The 27316-nt window shown below is 43.2% G+C and overlaps 1 protein-coding gene across 1 annotated transcript; it reads right to left on the bottom strand.

Annotated features, from left to right (window-relative positions):
- RAB12 (RAB12, member RAS oncogene family) lies at window positions 1-24920 on the bottom strand. The gene is made up of 6 exons (XM_028123922.2): window positions 24398-24920; window positions 11022-11082; window positions 4328-4466; window positions 3176-3265; window positions 2452-2556; window positions 1-1214 (listed from the first exon to the last, which is right to left on the bottom strand). Exons 1-6 carry the CDS (start codon window positions 24918-24920, stop codon window positions 1101-1103), a joined length of 1032 nt encoding a protein of 343 aa, XP_027979723.2. The 3' UTR covers window positions 1-1100.
- Between the last annotated feature and the right edge of the window lie 2396 nt (window positions 24921-27316).

Here is a 27316-nt window from a genome sequence, read left to right as displayed (position 1 = left end):
TGTCATTCATAAATACAAAATTTTATTTGCACTTCATTAGTGTAGAAAGACCACAATGCTTTTCATATCACGACACTCAAGACACGCCGTTATTCAAATACATAATTACTTATTTACCTGGACTAAACAAAACAGTGCAGTTTAATAAAAGATATACCAAAGATAGAGTTCACAAATTCATTATCAGACCAAAAAAAAAAAAAAAAAAAAGAACACAGTCTAGGCTTAATAGGAATAAGCTTCACCATAAAGGGGAGAAGTTTTATCATTACAAAGGTATAGTATGTTTAGGTAAATACATGTATGTTCTTTGATATAGTAAAATGTATCTCTTTAAAATTCCTTTAAACAGGATTTGTTTAGGACAGCAGCGTTGTTTTAAAATCTTATATAGTTTCAAAAACACTTCTTTCTTTACTGAATCTTTGTAGTTCTTAAAAGCACAGGGTATGTCCATTAGGAAACCATGAGAGAGATTCTGCAGCCTCAGGACCAAGTCAAACCCCTACTCTCTACCTAGTAGTACTCTACCATGACATAACATTAATAAATACCCTTCAAAGACAGCTATGAACGGAGCTTTGCTTTGTGGCAGAAAATACTCCCATACTTCAGAGATGCTACGGCTGGGGGAAATGTCTTGTAAATAGAGAAAAAGCACTTTATGATAGCTTTATCTTTTTTTCCCAAAGAATCTTTAGTTTTACAAATTTTCTTTAAAACAGTAAGCAAAGCACCACTTTCTTCTTATCAGAATATCTTCTGTCCTCATAATATAATTAACGAGGACAATTACATTATTTATTTCAAGAAACATTATACCTTTCATTTCTCCCATTCTTCATATTAGAAGTACTATGTTTCCCAGTGTATGTACACTAGATGCTGGGATAATGAATGAAATATAATAATTTGGAGGGAAATATGTAATTTATAACCAAAACTTACCCAGGATTGCATATTTGCATATTTACAAGTTAGTGTATAGCTCTGACTTGGATTACAAAGTGCGAAAGGAAATTGTCAAAATGATTGTAGTGCAGAAGAGAACATTTTCCCCTTTCCAGGAATCATTTCCACTTTGTCTCCAAAGTAGCAAATCAACAGCATCGAACGTGTGGTCTTGGTGGAGGCAGTTCTGGTGGGATCTCAGGTTCCGGTTGTAATGAGAGGATGCTATTGGACAACTCATTCCTTAAAATATCCAGAGGCATCTTAAGGATAAAGGAAAAAAAAACACATACATTTAACCATGCAATGTATATGGAAGTGCTCTGCAGGTAACACAGTTATATATGAGCAAAGTATTTTTACATAAAGATTTCCAATCATCAACGTTTAATTAGATGTTCAAACATTAAGCCAGAACAATGAAAACCAGATTCCACAAAACACAAAACACCAGCCAAGTGTGCATCATATCCTATGGTAAAAGAAACCAGATGGATCTATCTCATTAACATGTATTTTCACAGAACCTAGTAATAATGGAAATTTAATGCATTAATACAGGGGGGAAAAATGGTTCTGCATTCTCAGGGGTAATAGCATCACTAAGGGAAGAAATAACTTAGCAATTATATAAAGGATCATTTTATTAGAAGCTTCTGAATTGTTTGAATTAGCAGATTATATGTAGTAATGAATTAGATTATATGTAGTAATAACATAAACTTAAGGAAAGGTCTTATTAAAAAAAAACTTTTTAATAAGACCGCCTGGGTGGCTCAGTTCTTAAGCATCTGCCTTCGGCTCAGGTCATGGTCCCAGGGTCCTGGTATCGAGCCCCGCATCGGGCTCCCTGCTCAGCGGGAAGCCTGCTTCTCCCTCTCCCACTCCCCCTGCTTGTGTCCCTCTCTCGCTGTGTCTCTGTCAAATAAATAAATAAAATCTTTAAAAAAAAATAAATAAAATAAAAAAACCCTTTGAATTTAAGCCTACAGATGCTTGAAGAAACTGCTGTTCAACAAAGCTGTCCAGCAATTTTCCTGCAACTTAGCATCACGGAAAGGCCTGGGGAAGGGAACCAGGCCCCATCGGGGAGCACCGCACTGAGGGCGAAGCAGGGCCCAGGGGCTCCCTCGTCAATGAGAACACCTGCATGCTCCACGAGGTCCCCACCACCTGTATTTATCTTAATTCTTGTGGGAAAATGGGAAAAGAACAAAAGCAAATGTCAAATAAACATGGCCGGTGGTTATACCTGCTCCAGTCACTTCACCAAACCATCTTCAGGGCTCAGCACATCTACTGGACACCAACACTGGACATGGAGAGGCCCCGGGCAGACACGGAGGCCGCCACGGCGGAGGCTTCTGGCCACGGCAGCCACCTCACCTGGTTCACCTCTGAGTAAGTACCCTGCCCACTTTCTAAGTAAAACATTCTCAACCAAAACATCATAAAGTGAACAACGGGTTTTCACATATTTGCCTGGTATCATTATTTTACCTTTTTCAGAATGTCATCAACAAGCTTCAGAAATATCTCGTCCACGTTGAAGTTGTCCTTGGCACTCGCTTCACAGAACCGCATCCCGGTTATCTGCTGTGCGAACTAAGAACACAGATTCATGTTTTCTGTGGGGGTGCTACCTGGTGGAGCAGGTGGCCAGCGGGCCTGTGACTGAGGGAATCACAGCATTTGGGCTCCTGCTCGAAGGGAGGGGTGGGCCAGGTTTGTGAAGCCCCATGTAGGCTCAAACACAGAGTTCATGTGTGCGGCAAACCCCTACGTGGTAAGTAGGCACATGGGGCAAACCATGGCATGGTGAGTAAGTGACAACACGAAACAAAATCCCCGAGGTGACGTGCGGGTCGGGAAGTTCAACTTTCCCAAAATTGTAATGCATCTGACATTTATAACGTGAATATCACAGATTCTCCACGGAAGGTTACAATACTCCAGAGCAAATCATGGAAGCAATTTTACGGCTTAAAACACATTTCTCTGTAGGGAATTTCGGGTTAGAGAATAATGCGGTATATGCTGATATACTGATGTGGACGCTCCCCCACTCCGTTTTGAAATGCTTTTTAAAACTTCCTGCTCCTTTAAATCCAAACAAATGAGAAGCATGTGACTCTATAATTATTTCATAATTAAAAAAGTCTCACAATGGTGGACTGCACAGTATGTGGACAGTGACATCCCTTCTGCTCCCCATTTCTCTCACCTTTTCACCTTGCTGCCTGGTGATTTCTCGGTCAGTTTCACAGTCCAACTTATTTCCAACTAAGAGAAGTTCTGCATCTTCTGAAGCATACTGTGGAATTTTAAAAGAAGCTGCATATCAAAGGTGGGCACTGTCATATCCTGACAGGAAACGTAAACCACTCTGTTGCTTTGTGATCACTGTGTGTTCATCCACTCCGCACATCTCAGCATCGGCCCTAGCCCAGGCAGGACCGACTCAGGTGGGGTCCGAGACAGTCCTCACGGGGCTCAGGGCTTTGGAGAGCGATGCGGTAACATGCGTTATGAACCCACAACATTCTGGGCCTTTCACCAATAATTTCTAAGAATCTATACTAAAGCAAATGAATTACATCACCGGCAAAGCCCTATACTTAAGATGGTCATCCACTGAAGAAAGTCCAACAAAATAGATGGAGAATGAAGTAAGTTAAGGTACCTAAAAAGAATGCAGCCATTAAAAAAAAACCCAAACCACCCATGCTTTAGAAGAACATTCACATGACACAAGAAGGCTGGCATGACAGAACACTCAGTGAAGCAGGCAGGCTCTAAAACTACATGGACTATGGATTGAATTTGGTTCTTCAGAACAGCAAAAGTATACATTTTTAAATTTACTTTTGTTATTGATTTTCCAAATTTTCTATCATGACAAGATATTATTAATCTTATAATCAGGAAAAAAATTAAGCTACATTTCTAAGTTTAAAAAAAAAAAATGTAGCCACAGTAGGATCTCTCCTCAAAAAGACTAAACTCTCTTGAATAACTCATTTAATTCTGTGTATTCTAAACAATGACTTGAGACAGGCTGCAGCAAAAGGCACCTGAATGGTGTGACCTTGGCCAAGTTACTCAAAAGTCTCAGTCTCCTTGTGTGTGTGGAATATGGTAGCAGAACAGCGCCCACCATCGAGGCTGCTGCAGAACAAGCATGGGAAGTGCTGGAGCAATGAGCGCACTTATTCACAAAAAGGTAAAGAGCAAAAGTATAAAAGCGGGGAGAGCGTTAGATCTCAAGACCTCAGGAGATCCACAAAGTGAGTACTTCACGGGGCCCTGAGGCTTGAGGCCATGGCTTTTTGGTCTACAGGATTAATCCAGGTTCTCACAGGAAAACACAACTTACCTTATCAATCATCTTCATCCATTTTGGCAAATCATCAAAAGTCTCCTTCTTAGTGATGTCATATACTAGTATGATCCCCTTGGCACTTCTGTAATAAGCTGAGGTAATGCTGTTGAATCTCTCCTGACCTGCTGTGTCCCTATGAAACAGCAGCAACAATCAGCTCCCAAACAGTAACCAGAGGGAGCAACTCCACCTTCCAACACGGAGAGGAGTGGAGGCCCCACCCAGCCCCCTACAGGGGGTTCTAGTCCTATCCATGCATATGCATCAGTATTAGTGGGGGGGGGGGGAGGTAGTTTTTCTGAGTTACTTTCAGACAAAAACAGTCCCAATTTCTCTCAAACCAAAATTTTGAAAATAAGAAAACCATGTGTAAAATGATGTAAAGTGTAAAATCCTGTGCAAACTTTTTTTTTAGAAAGTAATCTCTATGCCCCATGTGGGGCTTGAACTCACAACCCCAAGATCAAGAGTTGCATGTTCTACCAACTGAGCCAGCCAGGCACAACCCCTTCAAACTCCCTTTTAACCAACATCAATGGTTACATCTGATTTTGTTGAGAAGATGACCAAGAGTTGCTGGCTAATGAAAAGTACTGTAAATCCAGTCTTATTTTCTTAATCCTTCTAAAATAGAAAAGGGGTCAAAGGGGGCAGGGAGAAGATACCAAATAGGTTTCCAAATGCGGTAAAGTTCATTATTGTCTGACTGCTACTTTAAAAGCCGGAAGTTGGGGGTGCCTGGGTGGCTCAGATGGTTAAGCGTCTGACTTCGGCTTGGGTCATGATCCCGGGGTCTTGGGATCAAGCCCCACATAAGGCTCCTGGCTCAGCGGGGAGCCTGCTTCTCCCTCTCCCTCTCCCCCTGCTCATGCTCTTTCTCTCTGTATCTCTGTGTCTCAAATGAATAAATAAAATCTTAAAAAAAAAAAAAGCCAGAATATTCTCCAGGTTGAAGTCGATCATTTCAACATGAAGAATGATGTAAGCTTACTAATAGTGTACAGCATCTGGCTGAGACATTATTTTCTCCAGCTAATAAGCCAAGAAACTGCTGAAAACCATCGTGTATTTATGAATGAGCTCAACGGAGCAGGGCTTCTGACCTGGAGACAAAGAAGCCCTGGAGACAAATTCCTCTAAAGATAATGTAATTTAGCTCTTCCCAAAGAACCCAAATTCACAGCATACCCCCGGAGGCCATGTGAGACAGGTGGGTCCTGCAGTAACATTGCCAGGGGGCAATGCAGTGAAAATAGGTTTCTTCACTGCAAGGCCATTCAAGGCCTCCCAAAATGAGAGCATGTGGGTTTCCGAGAGGTGGAGAGAACAGGCAGCTTTTCCCAAATGCATCTGATCAAAGACTACTTCCAATGAGGTGCACTCTGTGGGGCAGTATCCCTAAAATACCCTTCCCTTAGGCAAGAGGTGTTGTAATTTACAGCTTCATTTAGACTGGTCTTGCCACCAAATTAGTTCACATTAGCGATGGCATTGTTATGCCAAATAAACAAAAAAGCTTGCTGGCAAATTCATTTTCACATAAAGCAAAGCCATTTGCTTTGTTCCAGAGGATGTAAGAATGCCTTGAGGCTTCTGACTGGAAGGCCCAAGAGGGCCACGGCTGGTCTGTTTCTGTCCACCAGGGTCCAGCAGGGTGCCTGGCCCATAGCAGGCTGTCGATAAGCAGGTGCTGAACAAAAGTTTACATGCTTAAAATGTGGGAGCGGATGCCACTTCAAGGCAAAATAAACTTTATTTTTTGACCTAGAAATGCCAAAAAACTGGAAAATGGAATAGGATAGATGGGGACTGAATTCTTCAAGATTCTTAAAAAACCTTAAAGACCACACTGATGGGCACTGCACCTTCAAGGTTAGTGAGAAGGAACAGATTCAGATACCATTTACACAAGGAATCAATGAATAAAATTATTTCTGGAATCCTAGGCATACAGGGGTATAATTAATCCTTTTTTTTTTTGAGGGGGGAGGGGCAGAGGGAGAGGGAGACAGAGAATCTTAAGCAGGTTCCTTGTCCAGCGTGTGGAGCTTGACGCTGGGCTCGATCCCAGGACCCTAAGATCATGACCTGAGCCAAAATCAAGAGTCGGATGCTTAACCAACTGAGCCACCCCGGCGCCCCTACAATTAATGCTTTTGAATCAATAAAGAGTTAAATCTTTCAGAGCATGGTTTCCCAGTCTATCACAAGTTATGGCTTGATCGAATTAGGAGCTGATCAAATATTTTTAATGTTTTAAAAAATATGCTGTGTTGTTTGGATACTGTTAAGAAACAGTATCTCATTTCTTTAAAAAGTCAAGAAAACTACATCTTTTTCTACTGTGAAATCTTTGGTTAGCACAATCTTTAACAATTTAATAGAATAAGTTTTTTTTTAAAGATTTATTTATTTGAGAGAGAGAATGAGATAGAGAGCGCAAGCATGAGAGGGGAGAGGGTCAGAGGGAGAAGCAGACTCCCTGCTGAGCAGGGAGCCTGATGTGGGACTGGATCCTGGGACTCCAGGATCATGACCTGAGCCGAAGGCAGTCGCTTAACCAACTGAGCCACCCAGGCGCCCTAGAATAAGCTTTTATTCTAAGCAACTTTAATCTGACTACTTAGTGTAACTCAACTGACAATTTCTGCACACAAAGAATTAGAATCTAGACACTGGGAGCTCAAAAACAGTGAAATTAGAGGTTAACGGTTTTTTAAATAATTTAGAGATTTTATTTATTTATTTGAGAGAGAGAGAGAAACAGCATGAGAGGGGAGAGGGTCAGAGGAAGAAGTAGGCTCCCCGCTGAGCAGGGAGCCCGATTCGAGACTTGATCCCAGGACCCTGGGATCATGACCTGAGCTGAGGGCAGCCACTTAACCGACTGAGCCACCCAGGTGCCCCTAATTTTAAATGCTTTTATTTATTGTGGTAAGAAGACCTGACATGAAACCTACTCTTTTTTAACAGGGTTTTGGGTGTAAAATAATGTTATGTATAGGCACAATGTTGTACAGATTTCTAGAATAAAAAATAAATAATAAAAAAGCCAACAGTTGAAGAACAGAGAGAATAAAGGTCATTTCTCATAAAGTTAAACACACCTGTTGCCTGGGTGACACAGTGAGGAATCTTAAAAACATTAAGAAATTAACTGTCTCTGTTGGCTTTCACTCAGACACAGAGAAGACAGACCTCAAGATGCAAAATCTGAGGCAATCATTCTAATACAAATAAATGAGCCAGTAAGTCCAGTTTACAAAAACCCCAATGAGGAAACAATCAATTTGCCACTCTTACTTAAGGTCATTCCTTAAATTCCAACTTTTTGTGTCTAGCTCTGAAAGCTTGAGGTAGAAAAACATCTTCCTTTGAGAAACTATTCTCTTTCTATTCCTCTGGAGCTCCTTTGCTTAACTTGTTTCCCCTACTAAATTATCTGCTACCACATATGGTCAAAGAACAGGGAAATGAAATGCAGACCCAGTTCGGTGAGTATTTATGACAGATCTCCTATGCACCAGTACCATAAAAGTCCCACCCAAGTTCCTACTTCTCAAAAATTAGCTGCTAAGACGACACCAATGCACTGATCGTGCTTCTTTCTGTGAAGATGCAGAATCCTAATATTTCCTCTCTTTATCTCCATAAACCCGAGTTTTCACTGTCATGATAAAGAGCTGATTTCTCGAGATCTGCAGTGTATTAATGTCAGCTAAATTGTCATTTGCTGCGGCTAGAATATGAGGTGATTATTTCTCTCTCTGCTTTTTGGTGCAAACTGAAAAATTCCTGCAATTCTGTTTCCCCAGTTTCGTAATAAGACCATGCTTTGAAAACTCAAAGATTCTTACTTGTATTTAATATATCCACTTAAAGATATAATTATTAATTTGCAGGGCAGGAGCCAATTTCTGTATATGAAATGTCCCACTTCTTCCAAGCAGAGAATGAAAAATGAGCCCGATGTCGACATAAGAATGCTGGCTAAAACCGTAAAACTTCCCCCATAGGGAAGACTGGTGTGGTGGATGGGACGAAGGGGTCCCTATATGATGCATGTTAACTCCCTGTGTTTAATCTTCAGGACAGCATCTGAATGTCAATTCATGAAGCTATATTCTAGCTGACACACTTTATTTTAGCTACACTTACATAAAGGTCTTATACACATACATGAAGAAACGCTTTTAAGTACAGAGATGAGAAAATGGTCCTTTTTTCCGACCACAGATAATCAAGGGACTGAAAAATGTGGCAATAATATAAAATGTAGCATAGAAGTGTGACAATGCCATCTGGAGCTTTTGGTACCTTAAACTTTTAGGAACCTCTGGTTAGTATTTCCGCAGATTAGCTATATACAGAAATCATCAAGAAAAAAAATGCATTTCTTCTAATCAGATCTCTGTGAAAACCACCTGGGAATGTCCGTGGACTAACATTCTAGAAAATCAGAGCACAGCTATTCTTAGCAGAGCAAGGCTACTGAGGCTCTTTGAAGAGCCCTCTCCAACTATACTGGCTCTTTCTGGGCCCTCAACTCTGACAGCAAAGTGGTGACAGCGTGCTTGCAACAAAGCAGACTACAGCAACAGCATGAGCGCGGCTTCTAACTCTGAAATGAGTCGTGAATTACTTTAAGTAGCGAGCCTCCACCCCCATACTTCCTTTCTATCCACTGCATAAAAATAATGAAGGAGATGTTTAACCCTCTACACAAAACCCTTCGGATGACAACAATCTTACTTTGGAGTATTGTGTGATTAACAAGTGGTGGGCATTTTGTGGACGTGTTATCCACTGCCGAAAACCCCTTTGGGAAAACTTAAGTGCTCCTTTCTCACCGAATCACTGGGATGTTTCTGGTGGAAAACCTGTAATCAACCTTTCAATACAGTCACTGAATCTCGTTTTCTTTCCTCAGTTGTATTCTTCGCAACAGTCAAGGAGAAGCAGAGGACTTACGCTGGGGAGTGCATTTACATCCAAGAGAGACGCGGTTGTGGAGTGTCCTGTGCACCAGCATACTTTTCCCCACAGGGTGGGACTCACAGGGGAGGCCCTCTCAGATAGACTCACAGGCACTGTCCTGAGATTCCAGAAATATCCAATGTCACTGGCACAGACAGCCTTCGTGGGCTGAGTTCCAGGGAGCCACAGGACATCTGGACATACTTTTTATAGGTCCGATTACTACTGCCTGAGATGAAAACTGAAGTATGAATACAGTCACTAAGGTATGTCTGCTTAGCCAGGCTATGATGTCATCACCTAGACACTGCTGTCATTCACTAAGCAAGCTCCACAGACAGTCTAATGTGTGCTCGATCACCCTCTGTTCAGTAATCCCCTTCACAAAGGATCTCACCCACAGGCGCTAGGTAGAGATGAACAACCCCCATGATCCTTCTAAAGATGGTCTTTGGAGAGCTGACAATCAGAAACACCAGCTCATGTGAAAGGTACTCCCTTGTCACTTCCAGAGTTCAAAAAATGGGCCGCAATGTACCAAAGTTTGCGGACTTTCCAAAAAAGGGCTAATAAAATAAAAAATACCCATTTTTTTGTCATTAAGTATTTAGACAAGACTGTTTATGTTTCATAATCAAACCAAAAGCCAAAACCCCCAAACCCTCAAGCCCTCAAACCATCTTTACAGTGGGTTATATAGCAGCAGGTGACCAAACGAAGACATTACCTTAGACACCTCCGGGAGGCAGCAATGCCGGCTCGCTGCAGCCGTGCCCACACAGGGGCGCGGGTGAAGAATGAAGGCATGGCACTAACACTCAAGCACTAGGTGACCGATGATGCCACAGATGAGGAGCAAGTAACGCAGATGAAAGCAAACACACACACGGTGGACAAACACTCAGAGCTGAGGTGGACCTGCAGAGGAGTTAGTAGGCTGAGTACACGGCAGCTGGGATGTTACCAACAAAAGGGCATTCTCGGAGCCCCTCAGCGGTGCCACGTGGAAGCCACCACCAGATCGGCTCCGCACCCCGCAGGTGGGATTCCTAGGGCCGCCTGCAGGCTGCTGGGAGCCCACGGAAAGCTCCTCGCGCCAGATAGCTATGACAGGCTGGTTTAGCTGCTCATTCGCGATGATGTGAGAACGGGGCTTCTCCTCAGAGAGCGGCTCTGGATTCATTCCCAGCTGGCACAGGTGGGGCTCACGTCACGCAGCATGAGCCCCGTGGCCAGCGGGAGCATGCGCATCCCACCGCGGTGCTCCCGCTATGCCACCCCGGGAAGCCCCCGAACTGGGGGTGAGTGATCTGCCTCGAAACTGCATAGATCTGGTCGGGAACGTGCTGCCCTTTTTTTTTTTTTTGCATACTATCAAACAAAATCACTTTAAAAACGTGAAGACAAAGCATTTGAGCAATCATCTTAGTGATGACAATTTGGCTATTATGTCAAATGATTGGAAAAAAGGCAACAAGGCTCCAAATTAGCTATTATTAAAGTAACATTCTTCTTTCACCACTCCCCATGTGCAAATGGAGGATGAAATCAGTAGACTTTTCTAAATTTTCTCACTGTTCATTTTATTTAAAGATGAGCAAAGGAGAGGAAAAGTAGGAGAGGCAAGCCAGCTTGGACAGTTAATTTTATTAGACAGGCGTACGGACTGTGAACACACACGGCGGTTACTGGGGGCAGATCCCCCACTTACCAGATCTGTAATCTGATTTTCTTTCCTCTTAGCTCTACAGTTTTGATTTTAAAGTCAACACCTGCAAATAAAACAAATGAAAGTGAACAAAAAATAAAGATGCATTTTGCCATAAAAAGAATCCTATTTGTACATTTTGTATCATTATCAGAAGAACAAAAAACCTGATGTCACTAAATCCCAAAAGGAAAAGCAGTCCACCAATGCCTGTGACGCTCAGTCTACACGTCCATAAAGAACTGTATGAAGTCAACCTACGCGATGTTTTACCCCAAACTACCTACGTAGCATTTGCTAAATGTAATATGTAATGTAATGTAATACAAGTTCAGCATAAAAGCCATTTAAAAATTGCATTTGGTAATTACATTAACAACTGAATGTTTTTAAAAGAATGATATATTGGGGAAAATTCTTAGGGGAAATGCTGGAAACAATCTTGATTTCAAATAGCCTTAGTCTGAATTTAGAAATCATTGTATTAAATTCTGCAGCATTCACAAAAAATTTAGTTAATATATAAACATGACTTCTTTATTACATTGTCAATAGCGTGCAACAGAAATTATTTTAAAAAACTTATACAGGCTAACATATCCAATTTTAATTTTTATTCATTTTAACAATGAGCAAAACCATCATGTATCACTCACTGTCCTTTCCTAATTAAGCCCTTAAAGCTTCAGGTAATTTTTTAACCCAAATTTTCATTTGTATATGTTACCTGATATGGGTCTCAGTTATAGAAAATTTGTAGATTTCAAAACAATGTTTTTTACACCATTTTTGCAACTAAGAAAAACAAACCAAAGGGATGCCAACTGAATTTGAGAGTTAGAAACATTCCCCTACAGGAAACACTTCCTGCCTGCTTCTTAGGATCCAGGGTCGCCATGCTGAAAGGCCTCTACGGGGCAGGGGCCCGCATGGGCCAGTGAGTGCTCTGCAGCCGCACAGCGGATAAGGACCCCCTCCCAGGCTCTCCATCTCAGAGATCTGATGCAGCACCACAAAGTCAGATGATGTTCTTGAGGTGACGCAAAAGACATGTGACTGACTTTTATAATTAGTAACATACTGCAGACACCAATGCAATACAGAAAGACATGTTTACAACCCAGGGGCGGGGGGAGACCAGCTCTTGGTCTGTACAATAAAGAGAAATTGCAGGAATATAAACTGTCACAAGAGAACAAAGCTAGGGAATACTGGACGTTTTAATTCTTAATTTCTTACACCAGCCATAATTTCAAATGTCACTGAGCGAAAGCTGGTTAATTCCATTTCACTTTCAGTTCTGGAACCGATTTGTTCTTCAAACTCAAATGACACTCTAACCAGCCTTGAAACAGGAAGCATGTTTGTGGACTACCAATATCCTCAGAGTTCCTGAATGACTCAACCACAGGGAAGAACATAATTTAAAGTGATATTCTACAAGGCACAAAGAACAGCCTGGAGACATTTGTTATGTTCTGATTTTAAACTGGCACAGCTTAAAGACAGAACACCCATCCTGCTGATATTAGCTACAGTTAGGGCCTTACCGTGTTCCTCTGTGATGGCAAACTACAAATCAAATTCATATTTTTGCCTTGACCACCATTCTACTTTGTTTCCGGTTACTTTGAGGTTTTGTTTTGTTGTTCAGCTAAGGGGGCTGTAACTTTTAGCCGCTACTTTATCAAGTAGATGCTACTTTATTAAGTAGGCAGATGATACCTCTTTTGTGAGCTCTGCTTCAGGTCAACTAAAAGAATCCCCTGAAACAGCCAGTGCCAGCAATTTTTGTTTTGATTAGGCTGTTTTCTCTCAAGAATTATTCTGAGCCTGAATATGTCACTCTTCTTCAACGTACTTGAACAACTTATGCAACTTTTACAAACAATCCTTGTAACCACAAAGTTTAATGAATAAAAGTAAAAGCTAAAGGTGTTGGTGTTCAAAATCAGGGAATAAATGGTAATGTTATCACCATGTGACGGTAAATATATTACTAATTTGATAGGAAAACAAAACAAAGATGAACCGACAGTGACTGTCTAGTTTTAGTGAGATTAATGACAACTTCACTAACAACAGAAAAATAGCCAGTGGCCAAATCTAAAACCCCATAAAGAAAAGAGCCCATTAAAATAGCCCTCTCTCTTGAACTCAGTATCCTTTACCCCATTTAACCACCACTCAGTAGCTTGTAACAACTGGAAACTTACTCCAACTTATGGCTTGTATCAAAGTATACAACTAAATGTTTCTAAAAACCTTCTTACATGAAGTAAAACATCTCTCATTTTAAGAATTTGCACGTCATAAAAGTTTTAATGATTCTTCATAGAGAAGGTAGAAAGTCCTCAATAGCCTCAAATATTCAGTGGATTCATAAAGTTAGCACAGAGTTGGCCCTGAGGAGCTGCTAGGACCAATGTTTATGAACAGGTAAGGGGCAAAAAGAGCGGCATCTCCATCTCCGGCCCTTGTTGAAAACCCAGTTTCCTACAGGTAACCTGACGACCAGGGGAAGCAGTCAGCCCCACCATCAGTTGATGGGGACAGTCTCTGCCCTCAAAGGGCTGTCATACTGACCTAAATCAACAGCCCATGCAGTTGGCAAAGAAGTGCCTTTCCTTACTGTTCTCTCTTCTTAGAGAACCTCCTTGTCTGTCCAGAAACCTTTTATGTCCCAGGTGATTCCGCATCTGAACCCTTCTGCCTGCCCCACAGTCCTATCTGTGCACTCTGTTCTTGGACCTGAACTCTCTCCTATCCCTTCTCACATCATTCCTTCTTTGTTGTGTGGTGCCTCCCTGAGGACACCGTCATCTCTGACTCCCCACAGCCTAGGACACTGTCTGGCACACAACAGCAACTTGATAAATCTCATCAATGAAAGCCACGTCCTCTTCAACAGATGCTGGACACATAAGGAGAAATGCTGACTCTTTTTGGAAAAATTAAGGAAATTCAGGAGGACTAATTAGTAAAAACAAAACAAGACAACAAAACTCACACAAAACACCTTAGTAGGAAGGAAAAGCAGACATTCTGTCTGGTGCCCAGCACACAGTCACCCTAGAAACAGGGTATTTCATTTCTCCTACAATTCCAATTGTTGATGGTAAATCCTTAAAGGATGGGGCAGTCCTAATATGCTCATACCCTCTCCCCCCATGCACTCATCCCAGGAGATTATTATGGTAATAGTTGCTTCAGTCACTTAGATGGGAAGTGGTTCACTAAGTGAATTATTCTTGCAGTAGGAGCTTACCTTTCTTTAAGCTTACAAATGCTACAGAAGTCTTTCTAAAAATATTTTATTCAGAAAGGACACAATTCATAGGGCTATAATTCCTTTATCAATGAGCACAGATGGTTCTATTTGAGTCACCATGTCTTCTTCATCTTACTTTTCTTTAATAACAATGATGGTGGGCATCTGTCAAACCCTCTCTGCTGACATGGGATCCTGTAGCGGCCCAATGAAGTGGGCATTATTATCCTCGTTTTACAGAGGGAGACACCAAGGTGGAGAGTGGGCAAGGGGATTTGCTTTAAGGTCATCTCACGTGCTAGCTGAGTGGCAGGACCTAGAGTCAAATTTATAACACCGCCCACAATGGAAACTTGTTATAATAAAAGTCATATGCATGGAATAAAAGGCAAGGTATGAAATGTTCTGTAAATGGCCCAGAACCACCCTAATTGAGCTGTTAAAGAACAAAGCTTAACTTTGCACTTGGCCTTCTTTGTATTTGTCTTTCATAAATCTTAGCAATAGCATAAAGAATTGGCATAATTAGTGCTGGTAAGATTTCTAAGTTCCCCTTAAGGCAAAACATTTCTAAAACATTACCATATTTCTTTCTGCCAGGCCATAAGAAGCTACAAAAATGAAAATGCAAAAACAAACAGAAGCTTCTTTCTTCACATTCCAGCAAAAAGCTAAACAAATAAAAGCAAAAATAACACCATGATCCACACTTACAATGACAGCCGAACGGACTTCTCCCCTTTTACTCCTTTGCCCACGTCCCCCCCACACCCCCAAGATCTGATTTTATTTTACTTAACACTTTTAGGAGGTTGAAAGATTTCAGACTTTGAAATTAAATTTGTCTCCATTCAAACAGTGGTTGTGATGTTACTGCCACTTTTAAAATAACTATCTTAAGTTTATACAGTGGCTTTTCTTCCAAGGATAAAGATTTTATATAGTGTCATCCAATTTTGGATGTGATATTTCTACTAAGGGAGAGGATTTCCGGTGTTTTCATGGAGTTGAGAGTGAGAAAATAAATTAAGAAAGGCGTCAAAGTCACATAGAGAGAGTTAAATTTAACATCGGAAAACAAGTCACCCAACCGTGGAGCCAGTATTCTGCCCAAATGCCACCTACCAGAAGAGAGTACAACGTTAAGTCCCCACAGGAAAGCACCACGTGAAGAAAAGGATTCAACACAATAGAAACCAAGTGCTATGACTGTAAAATATTCGGCAGTTGGTACTATTATTAAAATAGTAAAATGATGGTATGACATTAAAAATGCTCATCAGGCCCGAGGACATGAAGTCTCCATCCTGTAAGACCTGCCTCTTTCATGCCAAGCTGGACATGCCTCCACTCCAGCAAATAAAGGCCGGCCAGGGTCTCCCCGTCCCGGACACACACGGCACAAAGAGGGAGCCTTGCACTTCACTGGACAAACGCAGGAGTACCACGAACTGCATGAGGCAGGGAGAATCTGAGGTGACTGACTTCAAAGGAGAAACAGGGAGGGAAGTGAGTGTGTGTGCCTCAGAGAGCCCGTCAGAACGGGCAGGCGGCTGCATTTTCTCGAAGTATATACCCTTAGGAAAGACTTTCACAGGAAGGGGTTTGTTCCCTTCCTAATAGATTAAGAACTCTTTTATGCTGTTTACTATGCTTCGGTACTATTCTAGGGTTTTTTTTTTTTTTAAGATTTTATTTATTTATTTGAAGAGACACAGCAAGAGAGGGAACACAAGCAGAGGGAGTGGGAGAGGGAGAAGCAGGTTCCCCACTGAGCAGGGAGCCCGAAGCGGGGCTCAATCCCAGGACCGTGGGATCATGACCTAAGCCGAAGGCAGACACTTAACGACTGAGCCACCCAGGCGCCCCTATTCTAAGGGCTTTATGTCTACTAATTCACTACAGTGAATTAACAATTTTATGAGGATATATTTTATGAGATGCTGTTGTCCCCATTCTACAGATGAGAACACTGACGTCAGAGGGGCTAGTAGCTGCCCAGAGTCACCAAGCAGGTAAGTATTAGGGCACCGATTTGAACCTGGTGGGTGGCTCCAGGCTACAATACCCCCACTTCACTGTGCAGCCTCCTCTAAGGATAAGAAGAGGAGGGCACAGCTGGAAGGTATAAACATATCTTTAGATATATTAGTTTTGCATTGCTAGGGAAATGTTTTTAAAAAGTAAGAGTGAGGCTTGCTGGCTGCCTTGGACAGACCGTTCCTGTACCAGCAAGCCTTCCCCTGCTCCCCGGTTACAGACAGAACCCTCTCTGAAAAGGCAGAATTAACTTGCTTGTCATAAGAGGAAGAGAATATTGAGGGAGGGGAGGAGAATCTAGGGAAAAAAACCCAAAACCTCAGATGATCAACAGTGGATCAGTAGTATTTTCTTCATATGCAAAAAAACATTAACTTGACTATTACTCAGATTGGGTCCATAAAAATGCAGACTGTCAAATGTATTTTGCACTTCACCTGGGTCATGTGTTTACATTTTTTTTAAGATGTGTTTATTTATTTTAGAGAGAGAGCATGCATAGGGGCAGGCAGGGGCAGAGGGAGAGGGAGAGAACCTTAAGCAGGCTCCATACAAAGCAGGGAGCCCCACGCTGGGCTTGATCCCATGACACTGAGATCATGATCTGAGCAGAAACCAGGAGTCAGATGCTCAACCGACTGAGCCATCCAGGTACCCCTACATTTTGGTTTTCATATTCACCGACATATTTCAGTATGTTATCTCTAAAGGATAAAGATTCATTTTTGGAGTGTTTCAGAGGTTTTGCATCTAGGGTATAAATTAGGAGAAGGGAACATAACTGATGTTTATAATTGCCTCTTTCAGGCCAGGTACCCAAGATATTCCATCCCCATTTACTCCTATACCAGGAGATAAGAAAAGCATGTAAGTCCTACCTATTTCTTTCCGTGAATGAGGAAACTGAAATTAAGTTGCTCATTTAAAGACACACTGCTTGTGGCAGAGGGGGGACTCCCACCCGGGACCCTGCATCCACCTTTCAAATCCAATCCTTCCACCTATCATACCATTGGGTTAGGGGACGGAGGAGCATCTCTAGAAGTAGTAGTGGCCAAGGAGAAGGTGGAGTGCTTTTCACTTCTAAAGAGAAGTGAAAATTAAAAGTGAAAGACTGTAGGTGTGATTCATTAACAGTCAACCAGGCCCAAGGTTCTGGTGCAGTGGGCCTGAGGAGGGAGAGAAGGCATGTGAATACCAAAGCTCTCCACAGAGGCCTGTCCCTTCACCTGGGTCCCGGCTCAGGCTCACGGGGTCCTGAATCCTACCTAATTAAGGTGGGAAAACTAGAATTTTATTCATCAGCTACTTCCACCATAAGCCTGCCTGAGGTGGAGTTGCAGGCTTTTGTTTGGTTTTGTAAACTAAGAAGGCATTACAAACCAAACAGTGGAGGCTGTCAGATTCGGGGGGCGGGGGGATGAGATGGGGGGAAGGCTTTGGATGGAATATAGTGTTCTGTTAAGCCGGCATTGTGTTTTCTGGTTTTAAAGGATAAGGAGTTTCTGAAAAAAACATAATCACATTCAATCAAGGGCACTATTTTAGGTCCTGTAGTTTTGGTTTTCCAAATGTCAAAGACATACAATCAAAGGACAAAAGGAAAATAATCAATTTCTTCCTCTGTTCAAGTACAGCAACATAGCATTTTACCTCTTCTCTAACATTTTATCGTGGCTATCTCCATGACTCCCTCCCTTACCCTTCTAAAAAGGACAAGCCAGGTAAGGAGGCACTAGCTTTGCGCCCTACAAAATGGCTAGCAGAACAGTCTTACATAAATACAGCCTCTAGCCTAATACCTGCTGACTGACTACACTATTCAAAGCTACATTTTCTTTACACATGCCAACAAATGTTTAATTAGAAAAACATACCTGGCACTCAAGGCTGGAGAATAATTTGGACTTAGCAATTCTCAAAGGAGCCTACTCTGCCTTCTGAAACCAGTTCTAAGATATGCTAGCAGATTGTTCCTGGCAGATTCCATGGGCTAGAGGGAGAGAGGCAATCTCTAAGAACCTGAATCTCCATCATGCATAATGAAACCTTTCTTCTTCCATGCAGCATAGTGAGAGAAAGGCTGAATGCACTTAAGCCAGGTCTTTAAATAGATTTTTATTCAACTTAATCAACCAGACGGCAACCAAATTTCCATACTTTCTTTGAAAGCTAACTATTCCACAAGAAGGGACGTGCTCTGCACAAGCCTACCCCTTTGCACCAAGTTCATTAAATAAATCAAGCTAATGACAATGCACAGCATCTGCTGGTATAAAAACGAAATGTTAACCGTCTGCATCTGTTCCTTTCATACTCACTTCTCCCTGAGTCATCGTGTTACATCATTTTGGCAGGGGAGTGAGACAGCACCGAAGAGGCTCGGTATTGGGCTCTAGGGGTGGGAATTCTGGACGACTCTCCCTGATTCTCTTTTAACTGAAAACACTTAGGCAGATCAGCCATGGCGTGGAAGACTGCATATGAGCAAACAAGAGCAAAATAAAATACACAACTTAGAATTTTAATCCAGTATTAGATGCTCATTCTGGGTTGTCCGGCAAAAATGTCCGACCTGTTTCCAGAACGAAGCACAAGCAGTCAGCTTCCCCTGCTTCCAGGTAAAGCTGACCAGACCCTCGTGGGCTGCATTTCATCCAGCATGTCCCCTAACACTCAAGGCCAGACCCGCAGAAAGCCGTTTCTGCAGGGGATTAGCATTCACCTCTTTCCTGCTAAAATACGGTTCCCCACCTGTACCGCTGTTTCCTGCCCAGGAAGCAGGGACCCTCAGTGCACCTTTGGCTTAACTCTGGGCTCTGAGAGAAGCACCATCACCTACGACCAGTTACTCTCCGGGGCCAGCTTGTGGAGTCTAATGCACTGATGCACAATGAGGAAAATGAAGAATGGTAAGGTCCTCAGAACTAAATTCAGAGAACTTTTTAATTCTGATAGTATGTCTCTCCTAATTTTTTTTTTGGTCTACTTCATCTTTTTTCCCTCTTCCTTTTTTTGAAAATCTGGCGATAGCAGATTTTCAAAAAATGTCTTTAGTTGGCAAAACAAAACTGGCAATCCCAGGTTGGCTTCCGCCCCCCCTGGGGGAAATCTTACCACCCAGGAAAATCAGAATTCTGGTCTAGACTGCCTTACTCCTACTTTTCCTCTATTCATACATATAAAATTTTGGAAAATTTTAATAAATATGCAAAAGGCTGAAGATGTTTGAATGACTGATATTTAGGTAAGAAATCCAATTCTTAGAGCATATTTTAAAATCCAGGGCAAGTGACAAGTGATGATAGTGGCACTGTTAAAGAAAGTCAATTTCAGTAATACCATAGATCAACGACTTCACTATCTTCACAGGCCTGCAGGATGACCAGATTCCATTAAGTCTTGAAGGACTCTGTGGTGGTTGATTCTGAGCCACAGAATTTTCACACAGCAAAGTAACTTTAAATCTCAGAGCAAGCGAAGAAACAAACAAAAAACTCACTTGTAGTCCTGGCCCTGACCAGGGTGCCACAGAGGGTAAGGTGCTTACCTCTCTGAATCTTTGCTTCCTCCTCTGTAAAATGGGAATAAATTCCAGGATTGCTGTGAGGATCAGACAGTGTCCCTTCTGCTGGCATATAGTAAGTGCTCAATAAATAGGAGCTACTGTGAATAGAATGTTACATTTTGTATGCGCAGACAAGTAAAGTACTTAACCAAAGTCACAAGCTAGTTAGTGACAGAGCCTTAAATGAAAAGCCCAGGTTCCTCATTCTTACTCCAGTTTTTTTCTAGAATGCAATGCTGCCGGTGCGGGTGAGGGGGGGGGTGAAGGTGGATGCTACGTGGTAAAATCATTTTAATTCAAAGTTAACAGCTAGCTTCCAACAGTTACACAAAAATAAAACAAAGGCTGAGAAATATAAAATTTTATGGGTTTGTTTTCTTATATAGTTGTAAACTTCTACAATAGAACTAATTTGTTTCCATTTCTTAAACTTCATAAAACTGCTCCTGTACTTTTTTAAAGTTTATTTATTTAAGTAATCTGTACACCCAACGTGGGGCTCAAACTTATGACCCCAAGAGCAAGAGTCACATACTCTTCCAACTGAGCCAGCCAGGCGTGCCTGCCTTGTACTTTTTTAAGGACCTCTCAAATTATGCTAGTTATAGCAGGCTAATTCAATTCTGTGCATACAAAATCCCACTTGAAAATAATACTCCACCTAGACAGTTTCCATTAAATAGGTCAATTAGTAAATAGTCTTTTAAAAAAAATTTTTACTTAAATTTTTTTAAGTAAATACAATCTCTTTAGCTTTTCATATCCTGGTGAATTTTGTGTGTGTTTTAAACCAAATCAACTTGATTTGATAAACAATACCAAAAAAAAAAAATCAACATTTTGCTCATTTATAATTTTACAAAATAAGTTATCTCAAATCCCTTGGGATTTCCACTACAATCTTTTATAGAAAGTTCAAGTGAATCTGACTCTCTGTAAAAAGGTACTTACTGGGGCCACTCTTCTAATCTCTGAATTACATGAGGCCGTCACTTTAGTGACCCACCTGGGTTGGCGTATTCTCAGGCTCTTCCCTGCCATGCTGTGGGGCCTGGGGTCTTTTCCAGACTCTGCTGTCATGAGCAGTACACATCTGTAAGCCCAGACAGGGAAAGTCCACTGTGGAAGTGAATCTTTCTCTATGTGGATCCAACTGTACTACTGAAACTTGAAAAACTACCTCAGAAGGACAATTTGCCATGAGCTAAACTGCTCAGCCAGTAGGCATTCAGGTGAGGCAACCACAATTCTACACCACACCCAACATTACATTTAAATAGCATTTTTCTAAAGGAACCTGCAGAATGAATTTATCTCTACAGCATTCCAGTCAGGAGCTAGCCTCCCAGACAACAAGCCCTCTTCCTACTGCCCGCATTGGAGGGGCCTGGCCTTCCACTGCGTTCTTCAAATGTTCCGTACACATCTCCACCACTGCTCTTACCAACATGGGTCAACCTGTTCCCCACAGGCTCTGAGCCACTTCTGGAGAGAGGCCATGTCCCGTTTACCACTGAATCTCCAGTGGGTAGCATAGTACTCACACCCAGTAGGTGCTCAGTAAATGATCTGATAGTAAGAAGGAAAAAACAACTCAGAGGCAGAGATTGAAGGGGGGCTAGTTAGCATTCTTGAAGTGTCTTCATACTCTGGATTAGACCAGAGGTTATCAACTTTCTCTGAACTTCCCACAATTAATAAACAGTTAGCGAGCCAAGAACTATAGGCTATATTTGGAAGAAACAAAAATGAGCAAGACAAAAACCCAACCACATAAGGAACCCCACAGTGGTAGCAGCGTGGGAGATATGTGAAGTGTATATATTTATGTTTGCCAAGAGGACAGAGAACCAAACTGCCTGGTCTCCTTGCCTCCTGTTTCTTCATCATTCCCAAATAAATATCCTATGTAATACTGCCAAATTAAGTTTCACTGTCTCCATGCCAACGCTATATTCAGAGGCCTTTCCAGCTCCAACTGCTATGGGATAAAGTCCATGCTCCTTAGGATGGCAGTCAAGTCTTGAAGCTTTATTCCTAAAGTCTACTAATGAGTCTTTCTCAGAATGTGGCCATGAGATTGTGATTTACACTAAGAAATAAAAATTTGGCCTTTGTCCCCTTCCAATCACAGAATTGGATTCTGTGATTGGAATTTTCTAGGGAGCAAATTATAAAGGTGTCTTTTAGTATGTTAATGAGGTGACTTTTGGAATGCCCCCAGCTCACTAAAAGATGGGGGCTGGTCAACAGAAGAACTAAGTGATTAGAGGGTGTGAATTTTTGTCCCCCACCCCAAGGAGAATAAAGGGGCTGGAGACTGAGCCCAATCACGAATGGTTAATGATTTAACCATGCCTATATAATGAAGCCTCCATAAAATCCAAAAGGGCAGGTTCAGAGCTTGGGGGCTGGTGAACACGGTGGTATACTGGGGAGAGTGTCATGCTCAGAGACCGTGGAAACACTGGACCCGTTCCTGAATTAGATCCTTTTATAATCAACTGATAATCTAGGAAGGAGGTTTCTCCGAGTTCTGTGAGCTGCTCTAGCAAATTAATCAAGCCTAAGGAGGTGGTTGTGGGAATCTCTGATCTACAGCTGGTCATTCAGAAGTACAAGTGAAAACCTGCACCTGCAGTTGGCTCTGAAGTGGGGGGAGTTTTGCCCGACTGACCTCTTAGCCCCTGCTCAGAAAACTCTTCTTCACCTCTTCTCTTTCCCACTCTAAAGCACATCTTTGCCTATCTCCTAATCCCCCCTCCACCCACCCAACCTCTCATTTATCCACCTATCATTGCATGGGCTGATTTCTCTTTATCACACCGTACCATCATATTATCCCTCATTTTTATATATTTTGAAGTGTGCAGCCATAAATACTGATACTTCTAAATTGCTTTTACCTCTATTTATATCAGGTACTAAAATAACAATGTAAACCTCATTTGATCGTTCAGTAACTCTCTATCCTTTATATGATCCAAGACTGGATATTTAAAACAGGTTTGGTTATGCTACTCAATTTTAATACCATGGTCCCAAGGGCATCATTTTAAAAACAAAGGGTACAGAGAGCCTAAGTATTTCCCAAATAGTCTATTCCAAAAAAGGACCAAGGGAAACACTTCTCAAAGGTGAAACAAAAAAGTCAGTATGAAATTTGGGGGTTTAATTTTCCAATTAGACATTGAAAACGTAGCATTGTTCTGTTACATGACATTTAAAAAACGATTCTTCCCCAAATTGTACTGCCTTGGCTACCGCTGGTTATAATGCTAAATTCCGTGTACAGGTACACGGGAAGATACTTTTCACTATTTCACATTTAAATACTACTCAATGTTTCTTGGACCTCCTTGGGGAAATCCTTTAATGCCTATCACTGAAGGTGACAGCCCTTTACTTTGAAGAATTACCTCATCTATGTGGTTCCCCTAGCTTTGACAACTTTAACGGGTTTTCCACAGAAAAAAACTACTACCCACACCAACCTGACAAACCTCGATTCCAAGTCCCCTAAAATTTAAAAAAACTTCCCCTCTGCAGTTTCAGTTTTAGATCCTCAAGACAATTAAAAAAACTTCCCCTCTGCAGTTTCAATTTTAGATCCTCAAGACAAAATACTTTCTGACCTGGAGAGTTACTGCATTTACTTTATTGCTGTACTTCACCCACCTAGGAGATTTTGGAGGACTCCTCCCCATTTCAGCAAGTCCTCAGGGTTATCTGAGGTCATGGCCAAGTACAGCTGAAGTCCCTCTGACCCGCATTGACAGTTAAAACAAGAAATTTAGTGCAGTTTTAGTCTTAATATTCTCCATAGATCCTCCGCAGGGAATTTCAAACTTCATTATTTCAGTGGATCAGAAAAGTGAGTTCAAAATTAGCAAAGAAGCCCTGGTTCTCACAAGGCGAGGGTAAGCACTGGAATTCGCTCAAGATGACCCACTTTGGCCATTTAGCCAGGCGCACAGCTTCAACTTCACTACACTGCCCGACTGCTTCCCACCTCGTATCACCTTTTCTCTTGGCTGAGTAATGGAAGGGCCAGGAGTTTCCGTGGAGAGATTCTCACACTGTTCTTGAATGCTGGACGGGACCAATGTATCACCCTGGTCTTATGACCGGCCCTTGGGGGGTGAGAGAGGGGACGCTGGTTCAATAACCAGCTCGGATCAGGGACGTGGGAGGGGCGTGAGGGGTTCGTGCCGGGGGAGAATGGACGGCCCGGAGGCCCCAAGGACAAGTCTGCGTGGAGACTACACGAAAACCTCGGTCTGGCTTTAGGAACAGTATCGAGGGACTTCCACTGGGGCCGCCCCTCCCCCTAAATTTCACCGAGAGGCCCATCCACCGAATGCAAGGCCACCCAGCTGGAGAGGGAAAGGCTCACAAACGCGAAGAGAAACGAAGCCGGTAGGGCGCTGGGCACCCGGGAGGGCAGCGCCGGCGGCGGAGGGGCCCAGCCGGGGTCCGGCCCAGCCCCGGCGCCCTTACCCACGGTGGACTTGCAGGCCTCGCAGAAGGTATCGTCTGTGAAGCGCTCCATCAGGCTGGTCTTGCCCACGCCGCGGGAGCCGATGATGATGACCTGCAGCTTGAAGTCGGCCGGCCTGGGGGGCTGCTTCCTCCGGCGAGCCTGGCCGCCCGACAGCGCCGGGGAGCCCGCGCCCAGGCCGCCGCCGCCCCCGGCCCGCCTCTGCAGCGCGGCGCCCGGATCCATGCACGCATACGGCTCCCGCTCAGCCCGCCGCCCGCCGCCGCCCGCTCCCGGGCCGCGCGCCCCGGGCCCCGGCGCCCCCTCGGCCTCCGCCGCGCGCCGGGGGTCGACCCCGGGCTCGGCGTCCGCCCGCTCGATCGGCCCCGGCGGCTCGTGGGCTCCGCGCTGCAACTGCGCCGCCGGCCGGCTCCCCGCGACAGCGTCCGCGCCGCCGCCGCCGCCGCCGCCGCCGCCACCACCACCACCACCGCCGGGGGAGGAGGAAGGGAAGCAGCTACTCCGCAGCAGCGGCAGCAGCATCCCGGACAAGGAGGGGCAGGAAGCGCAGGCGCAGGCACGGGGCGGGCGGGGCGGGGCGGGGCGGGGCCGCGGGACCCGCGAGGGGCTCGCGCGTCCCCTGCCGGCGGGAGGACCGCGTGCCTAGCGCTCCCGGTCTGTCGCTGCCGTCTTCTGTTTGCGTACACCTCGTCCTTACTCTCCCGTAGGCTGCTGCGCCGTTTCCGTTGCCCATTTTTCCCTGTCTCTTCTTTCTGTCGGCTCTTGTAACTTCTCTCTCTTCTTCATCCTCCCCCCTTTTCCTTTTTCACTGCTCCTTTCCCTTCTTTCACTAAGCACAGTCCCCAAACACCACCGCAGTTTATTAGCCATCTATCCCCCAAACCTGTTACATTCTCAAGATAACATGCCCAAATCAGTGTTGCAAACTCAAGATGGGTTTGAGTTTGTAAGCATGCATTCCTTGTATTTGAGCTGTGCGAGCTGAGACGCTCGCAAGTGCCTGAGCCAGGCCTTCTCCGTCACACCCTGTCAAATGGGGGCTCCTGTTCAGACCCAATCACGCCAAGGTCCCACCCTCTCCCTGTGGGAGGTAGATTTCTTCGTCTTTCCCTGTCATGTCTGTCTTTCACAGGAAGAAATGTCATGTCTTTTCCATAGGAAACACACGAAATCCGTTATTTTTAGCCCTGATTGCTGCCTCATTCAGAGTTCAGCAGTTTTTATTCCGTTTCACTTTTAATATAAATAAATGGCATGCTCCTTTGGGGGAGCGAGTGAGTTAAACCTCAAACAGTAGTAAGGAACTCCCAAGATTGACACGCCAAAAGTTTAGGAATTATGGACTCGCGCAGGGTGTTTTGCCACTTCTAGCTGAAAGGATTTAAGGATACAGAAAATCACTGTTGTGATTCTTCGCCAGGGATTTGTTTAGCAAATTCCTCAGCGTGAATTTGAGCACCTTAGAACACAGGGTTCTAAATATGATAGGAGCTGGCACATTTGCTGAGAATGATCACGTAACCCACCAGATTTAAGCTTTATTTAGAACTGGGTTTGGTAATGCATAGTACATGTGGATGTTACTCTACAAACCTGATTTGTAAAAATCTTGTATTGCCCATAAATTAATTGTGGGAGAGTCCTTTTAGCTTTCCAAAAGCAATCATAATAGTTTTTTTCTTTTTTCACTAGTTCTTACGATATTTGAAATATGATTGGATCTCTATAATTTTAAATCTCTATAATTTTAAACACAGCTCCATCATTTACAATCAAGGAACCACTCTCAACTGTGGGTTTCTCTCCTCTGCCAAAGGAAGGAGAGTAGTGACCCTCTTGCCATTTAGCAACGTCAGGAAGCAAGCACATCCCTCTTGGAGCATGCATGGCCTCATCAGTCCTGACGTCCATACCAAACTTTGGTGGGAGTCCCTCCTGTTCTCTGGTGTGTCCATGATAGACATGTTGGTCATTGATAATGATGCACACCTGGTATTTTTGTAATGATCTGTGGCCTGAAGAGCTAGTTGTGAAGTTTGTGCTCTATGCAATTACTCATAGTCAATATACTGTGGTAAGGGAAACTTGAACTGTTGGGGAAATGGTGTTATTTAACTAAATTGTGGTAACTGAAATTTCTGCTTATCCAAGCCTGCAAAGAGATTACTATCTGTACCAAAAAGCGTTCATTATAATAAGGGTGGGAATCAGATTGCATCATTCTCTGCTAACAGATCTCTGAGTTTTGCCCAGACACTCACACTGCTCTGTCAAGTCATGTGCTTCAGGTAAAGTGTGCCCAAGCTTCAGGACCAGGGGGAAGAATGTTGTTTTGTCTCAGTCAGTCACTCAGATTCTATCCTCCTTGCCAGTAAGTGGCTCAAAAAAAGGGCATTTGACCAAAGTCTGGTCAATGAGAAATGCAGGGAAATCTTTAAGAGGGCAGAGCTTCTGGTAAAAGGTTTTGCAGCTCTTTAAAAAAGACTCGGGGGCGGGGGGAGGGTGAACAAAAACAAAAACAAAACAAAAAAGGCCCAAGGAAGAGATAGTTCCTCTTCTGCCTTTGACCTTTTGTGTGAAAGGTGTAATGCTTATAGGAGTTTCTGCCATCTTGCTGTCTTGAGCTAGCTGACAGGTTGTAGATGGCAGAGTGGACAGATGAAAAAAACCCTGGGACTTAGCTGTGGTTGTGAAGGCACTGAATTAACCAACCATGGAGACAGCCCTGCCCCACCCCACCTAGGGACATCTTACCATGCAAGAGAATAATTGTTGTTTAAGTCTTTTGAGGTAGGTTTTTTCATATATGGAGCTGAGAGAATCCTAACAAATACAGGGAATGCATGCTTACAAATATATTATAGAGGTAAGCTTGAATCAGCCCTAATCTTTTTTAAAGAATGTACTTTATCAGTAAC

This window comes from Eumetopias jubatus, unplaced genomic scaffold (genome assembly GCF_037043125.1).
Source record: "Eumetopias jubatus isolate StellerSeaLion01/CBP00866 unplaced genomic scaffold, mEumJub1_p1.0 scaffold_16, whole genome shotgun sequence".
Classification (NCBI taxonomy): Eukaryota; Metazoa; Chordata; class Mammalia; order Carnivora; family Otariidae; genus Eumetopias; species Eumetopias jubatus.
Note: the sequence above shows the minus strand (reverse complement) of the source record. Positions and strands in the feature narration are given on the sequence as shown.

Excerpts from the sequence above, each read along its gene's own strand:
- RAB12 (XM_028123922.2), bottom strand. The coding sequence starts at position 24,920 with ATGCTGCTGCCGCTGCTGCGGAGTAGCTGCTTCCCTTCCTCCTCCCCC. Across the intron at positions 4,467-11,021 it reads AAAATCAGATTACAGATCTG|GGACACAGCAGGTCAGGAGA; the intron begins GTAAGTGGGGGA and ends GCTGTTTCATAG. Across the intron at positions 2,557-3,175 it reads CCAGGCAGCAAGGTGAAAAG|TTCGCACAGCAGATAACCGG; the intron begins GTGAGAGAAATG and ends CTGTGTTCTTAG.